At 33.5% G+C, this 12630-nt stretch overlaps 1 protein-coding gene across 1 annotated transcript in view; it reads left to right on the forward strand.

Annotated features, from left to right (window-relative positions):
* Window positions 1-12630, forward strand: part of LOC129743682 (semaphorin-1A) — an 832298-nt gene that overhangs the window by 661819 nt on the left and 157849 nt on the right. Inside the window, exon 5 of the mRNA XM_055735770.1 lies at window positions 3357-3552. Coding sequence (XP_055591745.1) covers window positions 3357-3552 — 196 coding nt within the window. The remainder of the gene's footprint in view (window positions 1-3356; window positions 3553-12630) is intronic.

Consider the following 12630-nt stretch of genomic DNA (forward strand, 5'->3'; position numbering starts at 1 on the left):
ATGTGTATTCCCTGAGAAAGCATATCTTTGAAAAAACCGTCGATCCATAGGGGCTCCGGAGAAAAACTTACCATGGCTTAATCCAGGCGTGGTAATCTAATGTCTATTTGACTTTTTTTTATGAAGTTATCATTTTTGTAACATTTTCGATTTTGTCAATTTAGTGAAATTTGAAAATTGGTTCAGATAATTACGTGATGATATTTCAAATGTCGCAGTTTGCGGGAAAGGTACCTATTAGAAAAGCCGATGCAAGTTTGGTTTGATAATGCTCCGACTCTGGAATAGAAGACTGTAAAAATGTTTTTATGGCTGGAAGTTTGTCTTTTTAATGTTTCGAATCCGGTAAAAAGACGGAATGGCTAAGCCAATAGCTTGATAATGTTTTGGTCACAGTAAAAAAGACGGAGTGGCTGGAGGAGCACATATGTATTTATAAGGCTGTCCCTGCATGGCTGGAGTAATATTTGATAACATTCTTGCCCAGGTGAATAAGACTGAGTCATTTGGGGAATGTATTGAATGTTTAATGCTCCGATAATTACGTAGGCATAGTTTGAGGAGTTGCTCCAGCTTAGGTGTAAACTAAACGTTGTCGCTACTTTTTTTTGTGGAATAGGTTCAACTGATTTTTTGTTATAAATAGTACCATAATAAAGTATACTAGCATGAGAAACACATTACAAAGCGAAAAGATCTTTTAATTTTGATAGATGATAATATATTTTTCCAGACTCATTGCTTCGAAAAAGACAAAAAAGCCAAAGCAAACAAATCTTTCTTCCCACCAACCCTTTGATTTTTGTTTTGTATCGTGTGACTATCAAAAAGTTTCAGCATTGCTTTCATTTCATTAATTTCCTCGCAGCTATTTATTCAAGCTTCCATTAAAAATTTTCCTTTTTCATATCTCAGCCGGCTAATCTTTTCAATTCGCACCACGATTAGCATAAACCATTCTCCTTCGCTCGCATCAAGTCCATCCTTTAAGACTGGTGAATAAAACCGGCTTGGATTCCACCAAAAACAGCAAAAAGTCTAGCATCAACATTTTTAAACATAAACTTGGCAACAAACTGCCATCACTCATTTGGAGCTCAACCCCTTTGACGGTTTTTTCTCTTTTTTGGTGGAAAGGACCACTGCTGCCTGACCGGACTCAATTAATGGCCAAAGCTCATTCAGCGGTTATTTTGAGCCTTTCATATATCCGGTCCTTCCCCGTCTACAGCTTAGCTTGACTTCGTTGACACCAACACCAGCCAACCATTCGATGCTCGGTGAAATGAAAGAAAGAAGTAAACATTTCCCTTCTTTTTTGGTTGAAGTCGAAAAAAAATAAATTCAGATTATCCTGGACAACGTTTCAACGGCCTTTTTTGTGCCTTGGGGAAGTGTTTTTAATGACGTTTTCGTTGGTTTGAATAAATCAGGACCTGGTTTATGGCTTCTCTTTGAGAATATTCTTGTCAAAAGATTTATAAATTATTGTATTTTTTTTTTAAACCTTAAACGCTTTATGGATTCTTGAATTTGAGTTCTTAATCCTAAATCCTTCATTTTTAGTCTTGGCTTTTGATTTTCGATCCTTGACTTTTGGTTTTCGAAACTCGACTTTTAATATCCGACACTTGTTGACATTAACTGTTGATTTTTGAATCTTGACTCTTGACTCTTGACTCTTGACTCTTGAGTTTTGACTCTTGATTCATGACTCTTGACTCTTGACTCTTGTCTTTTGACTCTTGACTCTTGACTCTTAACTTTTGACTTTCGACTCTTGACTCTTGACTCTTGACTCTTGACTCTTGACTCTTGACTCTTGACTCTTGACACTTGACTCTTGACTTTGGACTCTTGACATTCGACTTTTAACTCTTGACTCTTGAATCTTGAGTCTTGACTCTTGACTCATGACTCTTGACTTTTGACTCATGATTCTTGACTCTTGATTCTTGACTCTTGACTCTTGACTCTTGACTCATGAATCGTACCTCTTGACTCTTGACTCTTGATTCTTGACTCTTGATTCTTGACTCTCGACTCTTGACTCTTAACTCATGAATCGTGCCTCTTGACTCTTGACTCTCGATGCTCGACTCTTGGCCTCTAACTTTTGACTTTTGACTCTTGACTTTTGACTCTTGACTCTTGATTCTTGACTCTTGACTCTTGACTCTTGACTCTTGACTTTTGACTCTTGACTCTTGACTCTTGACTCTTGACTCTTGACTCTTGACTCTTGACTCTTGACTCTTGACTCTTGACTCTTGACTCTTGACTCTTGACTCTTGACTCTTGACTCTTGACTCTTGACTCTTGACTCTTGACTCTTGACTCTTGATTTGACTCTTGACTCTTGACTCTTGACTCTTGACTCTTGACTCTTGACTCTTGACTCTTGACTATTGACTCTTGATTCTTGACTCTTGACTCTTGATTCTCAACTCTCGACTCTCGACTCTCGAAACTTGACTCTGAACTCTCGACTCTTGACACTTGACCCTGAACTCTCGACTCTTGGCTCCCAACCCTTGACTTTTTACACTTGTCTCTTCACTCTTGACTCTGTACTCCTGACTCTTGACTTTTGACTCTTAGTCTTAACTCTTGACTCTCGATTGTTGACTCTTGACTTTTGATTCTTGACTTTTTACTCTTGTCTTTTGACTCTGAACTCTCGACTCTTGACTCCCAACTCTTGACTTTTTACACTTGGCTCTTCACTCTTGATTCTGGACTCTTGACTTTTGACTTTTGACTCATAGTCTTAACTCTTGACTCTCGATTTTTGACTCTTGACTCTTGACTCTTGATTCTTGACTTTTTACTCTTGTCTTTTGACTCTTGATTCTTGACTCTTGACTCTTGACTTTTGACTCTTGACTCCTTACTCTTGACTCTTGACTTTTGGCTCTTGGCTCTTGACTCTTGATTCTCAACTCTCGACTCTCGACTTTCGACACTTGACTCTGAACTCTCGACTCTCGACACTTGACTCTGAATTCTCAACTCTTGGCTCCAACTCTTGATTTCTTACACTTGACTCTCCACTTTTGACTCTGGACTCTGACTCTTGACTTTTTAATTTTGACTCATAGTCTTAACTCTCGACTCTTGATTTTTGACTCTTGACTCTTGATTGTTGACTTTTTACTCTTGTCTTTTGACTCTTGACTCTTGACTCTTGACTCTTGACTCTTGACTCTTGACTCTTGACTCTTGATTTTGACTTTTGACTCTACACTGTCGACTCTTGACTTTTGACTGTTGCTTTCACTTGATCTTAAGTACAGATTTTAAATAAATTCAAACCTAATTCATTACACTTTTTTCTCCGTCATCTTTCATTTCAGGACCTTTGTCAAAACTACATCCGAGTGATGGCGCTGCCGTCGCCGGGATCTTTGCTCAGTTGTGGTACAAATGCGTTCCGGCCAATGTGTCGGGTGTACGGCATCAATGGCAACAGCTACACGATGGAGTCTGAAAAGCCTGGCCAGGCCGTGTGTCCCTACGATCCGGCTCATAATTCAACAGCAGTTTATGTTGGTGAGTATTTCGAAAGCTTTTTCGAATCATGTTTTAATCCGATTGGTGAAACTATCTTTTCGTTAGGAAGGGAAACAACATGCATACGCAAACGTTTTTTCCCAGTTTCAGTGCGTATTTCAGGACTTCCATAAAAAAGAAAGAGCAAATTTCATTCGAGTTTTTATCTTCCCTTATCATGGCACCATAAATCTAGAAAATTGTGCTGCTCCACACACTATCCCTTCTACGTAGCTGCTGAAATTCGTTCTATGAATTCTTACTAGGAAAGTATATTTATTGCCGGAAGTAAGACGAATGGTACCTAGTTTATGCTACGTCGTAAAGGTAATTGGGCAGAAAATGGTTATCTTATATTTGCTGCGATGGTTGTGATAGTTGAAATTGATGAAATGATGGGACAGAATGATCACCAGAATTTTATTTTAACTTTTGCGTAGTTTTTTTTCTGGTAAGTCTTATTTTATTCCGTAGACCTCTGATTGTTCGCAAAGATATGGAAGTTTAAATTTTCTTCAAAGTTGTTCAAGGAGCATTTCGGTTTGTTTAAAAAAGATGAACCGTCTCTGTATTTAACAAAGTATTTAAGTTCACAACAACAGTCTATAGAAAAAAACAAGTTTCTACGTATTTCTTTCAAATTTCTCAGTTTCATCAAATAGATTCTCATACAAACTTAAATTTAAGAGTATTTTGAAAAAAAATATCATATCGAATAAATTTCATCAACAAAACTTCAAGTCATTCTGTAATAAAAACTACAACTTTTCTACGGTTGAATTATTCCTCAAAAAATAATGATTTTTGATCTTTAGATTTCAAAAAAATAAGTAAATCGGAAAAAAGTCAACATATATTCTGAACATTGTTTGAAGAATGATGATTCACATTAGCTGACTTCATATTTATTTTATATTAAATTGATTTCAAATTGCAGTACTCCGTTTTGCAAATAATTTATGCTAGTCTCTGACATACATTTTTTCCGTGAGGACAAGAACTTTAGAGCTGATTTTGATTCATCCGAGAGGGTTTAAAATTTCAATCAGTAAATTTTCTAACAGCTCTAGTTTTTGAGATTCATATGCTAACTTTTGAAAATAGATGGAAATTGAGGAAAAAAATTGGTAAACCTTGTTGGAAAAAAACTATATGGGAGAGTGGGGAATCATGAGCCACTTTTTTTCATTGTTCCATAACTACATTAATATAAAAGATAAAATTAAATTAAAAAAAATGGTATGGTTTTCTACATTTTCAAGGTATAATAAGGTTTTTTTTTAAATTTTTTAAGTTATTTTCCCCAAATTCTGTTTAAAATTAATTAATTAATACTGTTTAAAAAAAAAAGCAACATTTTTTGGATTTTGAAAAATGGTGGGGAATCGTGGGCCATTAAATACAAATTGACCAAATAACATGTAAAGTTTATGAGTTGACCAAAAACTGTGATTTCCTAATTCATTTCGTTATTTTAAAGCAATTTCAGATGATGAAATAAAAAAGAGAGCTGTGTATGATCGAATAGATTCCAAAACCTGGCTCGCGAACGTTTTGGCAAAATTCCTTATATCAGATGGACAAAACTCTTCATTTGGCATAAGAAAACTTTACAGATAGGGAAAACGTATTTTAAGTTCTGAATGTGTATAAAAACATAAAAATATAGGTGGTTCAAGATGTGTCGCCCGCGATTCCCCACAAGCTATGATTTGCAAATTGGTTGCGTTTGTGTGACTTATTGATGTTTCATCAAAAATTCCTTTTCCACGTGAAAGATCATGACAAAACTAAGATCGTAAGCGTATGAGCATATTTTTGTTATGCACTTTAGGTTCCCCATCGATGAAATTAGCGGGTTTTTTTTTAATTATGTAAGTAAATTTTTCTTACTTTTTTTAGCTTGATAAATAAAAGAAGCATATGATGCGTATTTCAGCCAACAACATATAGGAATATATGCTCACGCAAAGCGACGACGATGAAAATTGGTTTGAGATTTTTATCTCAACACACATCTGAGATATCAAAAGTGGCCCACGTTTCCCCATGGCCCACGATACTCCACTCTCCCCTATATATTAAGGTTGCCAGAAATTTTTCAGCACATATCCGGGCAATTTTAAATAAAAACCTAGCAAAATCCGGGCATATGATTTCAAAATTGGCGACCAAAATCCGGGCAAATTTTGTCAAAAACCCAGAAACGGCTCAACAAAAATCAAGATAAAAAAAATTGAAAAAAAATGTTTTCATCAAAATTTATCAACCGATTTAAAATCGTGTTTAAGGCTTCCAAAAAAAACTTTCATGTTTATTTTTAAAAAACTTGGTCCAAAAATTTCGTTTTGTAGGCATACATTAAAAATGTTAGAACACAATTTATTTTTTTTTAAAGTTTGATATGCCAAATAAAGTGAGTTCATCTAGGCAAAATCCGGGCATTCTCCAATGAAATCCGGGCAACCGGGCCGGACCAGACTGTTCCAAAATTTTATATTAAATATCCGGGCACACGCGGATAAAACCGGGCAAATTTAGTATATGAGGAGTAAATGTGAAAATTCACAAACCATGAAATAAACAGTTGTTTTTAATAACCTGGATGATTTCAAATTAAGAATTTTAAATGCTGAATTTGAACTTCTTGTGCCTAGGCTTAAAATAATAAAAAATAAAAACTCATTCTTACCTCATGCTAAGTATGAATTAGGCATTTAAAAACTAATAACTAATAACAAAATCTTAATTGAAACTGCTCTTTCATATAATTTTGATATTTTTTCTTCTTAGAACCGTTGACGAAATCTTAAACTAGTTCAGACTACAAATTAAATAAGTCGGAAGCCTGCAATCTTACACAAATTTCCAAACGTTCCCTTTTTTAGCTTATTCTTGCTGTATGCATTAGAAATTTAATCCATAACTTTCTGTAGCTTTGTAAATTTAAAACATGTTTACACAAATAGCTTTAAAGCGATCTTCTATTGAATGTCTCGATTTCTTTAAAAAAAATTTAAAGTTTAAGCAACATTGTTTTCCTTTTCTTTAGAAGTTTTTGATAAATTTTCCATCGTCATCATCATCATCATCATCATCATCATCATCATCATCATCATAAAAAACGTGTATTTTTACTGGATCACTCATTTGAAAAAAAAAACTATCGAAAAAATTTTTGACATCATAATAGCCACCACAATTTCTTAATTTTGATGCCAAATGACTGCAAAAACAAAATGCAAAAATGTCAAGATCATTTAAAAAAAGAGCGAAAATTGATTTTTGTGACTTAGTTTTTTTTAATCGGTATATGTATTTCTATGAAATATTTAGGAATCGGCATGAAAATAAATCACAAATCGCTATTAACCTCGTGTAACTCATTTGAATGTTTCAAAGGCATCCAAGACTTAAGTCTTACCAAAGATGGTCCATTTATTCTTCGATATAGTTGTCCTAATATAATTAAAAAACCTTGAAAAATATGATTAAAAATTCAATGACAAATTACACCAAGTTTGAAACAAGCACGAAAGATAACAAAAAACGAAAAAAGGTAAGAATGACAAAAACTCAACAATGACAAAAATAAAAAGCTTACCAAAAAAAAAAAGTGACATAATTGTTGAAAATAAATCAAATGACATCAAGTTGAAATCATTAACAAAAATTATAGAAATGTTGTCTGATTAAATAAATTAAAGGCATTTTATTTTATTTTTTTTTTAACGGACACATACATATAGAATCTCAGTGAAACTTCATGTTTCATGTTTCTTTGAAGAGATCTAAATCTTTTTTTTGAATATGGCTTACATCTTACTAATGCTAACACCATCAGCCTACAGAAAAAGTACTATGTACGCCGTGACCGAGACCCGATCTCATGACCTCTGCCTTAGAAGATTGGAACGCAATCCTCTAGGCCACTGTCGGTAAACTGTACTTTAATGTTTATTTTAATTATTTTCGCAAGTTTTGAGATTCATGTCTATTTTGTATCTTTTTATTTTTTTTTTGTTTTTATGACATTTTTTTTATTTTTGTGATTGTTGACAATTTTGCCTTTTTGTAACTTTTGTCATTTTGTACCTTTTTTAATTTTTGTCCGTGTTGTCACTTTCGTCGTTTTTGTCTTATTCATCATTTTTTATAATATTTTCATTCATGTCATTGTTGAAATTTTTCTAATTTTTGTTAATTTTTAATTCTTGTCATTCATGTAATTTTTGTCCATCTTGTGTTTTTTCTAATTTTTTTCGTCTTTGTCTTTTTCATCATTTTTGTAATTTTTGTTATTCCTTTGATTTTGATAATTTTTGTCATTCCTGTCATTTATGTTGTTTTTGTAATTTTTGAAAGTTTGCTGGTTTTTTTTTCAAACCAGGTGAAATTTATCATTGAAACACGATGTTGTATCTCTAGCGGATAATAAAAGGAACACCGATGTGAAAAATTTAGTCTTAGATTCCTTTGAAACATTCAAATGGACTATATGAGGTTTTAAGCGATTTTTGATTTCTTTCCAAGCCAATTCTTAAAGAATCTATAGAAATATTCTGGGTTTGCAAAACAACGGCAAATCCAAAAAAAAAATCGATATAACATCAGATTTAGACGTTTCAGAAATGTCTAAGTCATGTGGCTTAAAAATTAAAATTTTGATTTTTCCTAATTCCTTTGGTAATTTTTAGAGAGAAAAAATCGTAACTTTATGCCCTTTGAGACATCTCTAAATCAAGTCCAATTGGGCTGAAAATTTTCACTTGCAAGTTTTTGGACAAGGTCTTATTCAGGGAGGAGGGGCGGTGGTGTTCTCAAAAATTAACATTACTTTAATTATACCAAGTACTACAAATCTAGGAAAGAAAAAAGAATCAAGAAAATCGGAATTCAAACGTTAAATGTACGTGAAATACTATCTCGAATAGTTTAACTGGAATGTCAGTTTAACTAGGTTGCTGAAACCACAAAAAATCTGTTGAATCACATAATTATGAGCAAATTTTCATCACAGAATCGGTTTTTCAGAAAACAGAATTTTGGGAACAGTCTCACATTTCATCAATTTTTTTAAATTTTGTACGTGTTTCTTAGATTTTAATTTCTGAAGCCAATATAAATTTCGGTTTTCTAAATTTAGATTGGAAAAATATGATAACACTAGTAAGGTTAATTGATTTTTTTTTTCAAGTAAAATGTAAAGAAGACCCAATTTTCCAGAATTTTGAAGAAACATAAGGAAATCCTTCACAGAATTTTTGAGTACAATCACATAATGGCACATTTTTTTCGCCAATACACAGAATTTATTTCGCCAACATTTATGAAGTGCTCAGCCTTCTGGACCATTTTTTTCAAAAAACTTGTTTTAAATCTGAAATTATGATTTCAATTTTTTTTAAACAGATTCCGAAAAAAACTAGGCAGAATTCAGTAATTTTTAGAAGAAAAAAAATCAAAAATGAAGTGAGGAAAAATACAACAAATTTCATTATTTTTATCTGAACACGTCAGCTACATTAAATCGTTTTATTAACTTCCAAATAATAACAAATTTAGACAAATTTATCTCGAAAATTTTATCTAAACTTGAGTTTTTTGTTTATTTCCTGTGTATAAATCCAGCAAAATGCGGACTTCTTTTTACAATATTTTGGCAACAAGCCAGAGAGTAGTTTGCTTTTCTTGTTTATTTTACATTGAAAGTCCGTGTATGCCCGAAAAAATATGGGAAATCTTGAATGTCTACCCACATGAAAAATAATTCATGACATTCTCTTATTTATTAAAAAAAAAAAAATATATTTTAGAAGTTCCCAGCGTTTCAAATATGAACTATTTTCTCAAAATGTTAAGACTTTTTACGGCGACTGGGATTATTTTTATTAGCTTTGTTCAGATTTGAACAAATAACATTATCTAATTATCAATTTTGGAATGAAGAGTTGCAGCACAGAATAGATACAACAAAGAAAAACATCTCCCATGTTAATTAAGTTTGAATGTCTTGTACAATTACAAGGTATGTATATTGCTTTATATTTAAACTTTACCGTTATTTGTGAGGAATTTGAAAACTCATGTTATTACCTAAATTTATTTAAAGACTTTACAAAAAAATATTCCGGAATTTTATTCGAACAATATCAGAGTAAATACCAGGAGTGATTGAAATGAATAAAAAAATCAAAAACTTGAAGAGAAACATTGAAAATCAATGGCAATTAAGTTTATAAAACCGCGCAATCTTGGATGCTCATTTTATTAACATAAGTATGAGTATGAATAATTCGACATTATTGTCAGCTTTTTGATTATTATTAAAATTTGCGAAAATCAACTTAAAAAGTTAAGTAGCTTAGATTTGTCCAATCGGCTATACTGATGTTTTTTTTATTGAATTTTTATTCCAATTTCTGTTTCAGATTAGAAATTCAAATTGAAGCTTTTCCAACTGTAATGTTTTACTATTGATTCTGATGTGCTTTTATATTAATTTTTTTCTTACTTGAGTAAATATCCTGCATTCAGCATATCATTTTTCCACTGATAATTTTCAAATTGTTTTCAATACAAATAGATATTCAATTTATTGACATTTTCAAGTCTTGTGTTGTTTTTAGAGTTTCATGGTTTTCAAAAATTTGAAATCCTCGTTGAAGCTTCTGAACTCATTTGCTGTTTTTTGAATGATTACTGATTGTGTGTAGATTCATGTTTACCTCATGAGTTGAGTAGGTATGTACAACTAGAAAACATACTTTGAAACTTTTTGTCGATTCCAGCCAAAGGCTTATGCTGCTCGCTCTCCAGCAGTCAGTCACTGGCTCACTGAACCGGCCATAATCGTGTTATTGTAATTGATTTTCTAACGAACTTTGTTTTCCAATTGGCAACCGATCTCTAGTTATTTGGGAAATACCGAAACTTGTCCCTCGAATCGGACTATCTGGGTGGAGGATCTGGATCCTGGATTGAAATTGAGCAGAATTTTGGGATGGGTCTGTGTTTTATTGGATAGTGCGTTTTTGTTATGTCTCTATTCTTACCGTTACATGTGATGTGTGTTTTTTTGGATCCAACTTTTTTTGTGTTGGGAGAGGAGGGATTGACAACAATCTATTGAAAAAAATAAACAAATCTGTTATTTTCTGCATGAATACATGCAGTTTTAATTTGATTGTTTTGAAAAACATATTTTGTATTTCTTCAGATATGATCCAAAAAAGTTTGTAATCATGACATCATGCCTAAAATCGTATTAAATTTATAGATTTTCTTCTTTTAATTGGATGATTAGATGTTTCTCATTACCAATAATTTCAAAAAAAAAAAAAATGCAATAATGTTTTCAATTTGCAATGAATTTCATATTTTAACAAATTTTCATGCCAGGTTTTCAATAAAACTAGCATGGGACATTTGGCTCTGAATTTGTTGTTTGAGACATTTGAAAAACAGTACTATCATATTGAATTATGGTAAATGAAAGAGGGATTTTTTTTTATTAAAAGATTAGTTTCATCTGTCGAAGCTTCTAAACACACATTTTTTGGGAAAAGTTTTTTGGTGATAATGAAGCAACTTCGAAGCAGAAAATCTCCCTTAAATGCAAATTCACGCAACCGAAATTAATGGATTGAGTGAAACAAAAATAAGACGTTCGCCTTCAAATCCCGAAATAAGGAATGGGAAAGCCCGAGGAAAACTAATAATATTTCTCCGGTAGCTGCTCGGTTATGTCTTTGACAGCGTGTCCGTCTGCTTTATGCATTTCTTAAGCAGTCCTGCGTCCGGCCACCTTCATCCACCTTCATCCGGTTTCCAGACTTAGACAAAGACGGTGAAAAATGTCCGACGATTTAGGAAAAATCCTCGATGGGATGGGATCCGGGAATTCGGAATTCGTTGTCGACTACCCCGAGAACAGCCTGGCGCAGCCGCTAGCATTTTGTTATTATTTTAGAATACAATTCCGAAACTATTTCCGGGTTTCTGCTCCGGGAAAGGAGAATGACGAAAGGAAACGAACGCTATTGCACTTCTCAGGATGATAAAGTTTGGATGGTTTATAGATTTCCTGCAAGGCAAAAGGACATTGCTAAGAGAGAGATAGAGAGCTAGGAGGAATTCTTGCCGCAAATAGCTCACGAGAAGAAAATGTCTTGAGCTGGACTTTTTCGGTATTTCATAAGCAAATGAGCTTCGCGTTAGCGGACTTAAGGATTTTTTTAACATGCAGTACTCAGAAATTAATAAATTTAATGAGGAGCACAGATTTTAAAGGCTGCTGCTACGACCAAAATAGTTTTTGATTCGGCCCCTAGAAAAGGACAGAATTGGCTAAGGAAGCGCAGATTTTTGAGGCAGCTTCTGCTAATTTTTGTTATAATTTGGCCTTCTGATGACAGAATGGCTTAAGAAGAGCAGATTTTTAAGGCAGCTTCTGCTGTTTGTTTATTTTGAATTGGCCTCCCATTGGAAAAGTACAGAATGGGCTTAGGAAGCGAAGATTTTTAAGGCAGCTTCTACTGATTGTTTTTTTTTTATTTGGCCTCCGGTGGAAAAAGACGGATTGGCTTAGGAAGCACGGATTTTTAAGGCAGCTTCTATAGATTGTTTATTTTGGTTTGTCCTTCCCGTGGAAAAGGACAGAATTGGCTAAGGAAGCGCAGATTTTTGAGGCAGCTTCTACTGATTGTTTGTTTTGATTTGGCTTCCTGGTGGAAGAAGACGGAATGGCTTAGGAAGCGCAGGTTTTTAAGGCAGCTTCTGCTGATTTTTTGTTTTTATTCAGCCTTCCAGTGGAAAAAGCCGGAATGGCTTAGGAAGCGTAGGTTTTTAAAGCAGCTTCTATTGATTTATTGTTTTGATTTGGCCTCCTGGTGAAAAAAGACGGAATGGCTTGATTTGGCCTTCCGATGGATAAGAACGGAATGGCTTAGGAAGCACGGATTTCTAAGACTGCTACTGTTGATTGTTTGTGAAGATTTAACTTTCCAATGGAAAAAGACGGAATGGCTTAGGGAGTGTAGATTTATAAGGCAGCTTCTGCTGTTTGTTTATTTTGGT

Source organism: Uranotaenia lowii, chromosome 2, assembly GCF_029784155.1.
Source record: "Uranotaenia lowii strain MFRU-FL chromosome 2, ASM2978415v1, whole genome shotgun sequence".
Classification (NCBI taxonomy): Eukaryota; Metazoa; Arthropoda; class Insecta; order Diptera; family Culicidae; genus Uranotaenia; species Uranotaenia lowii.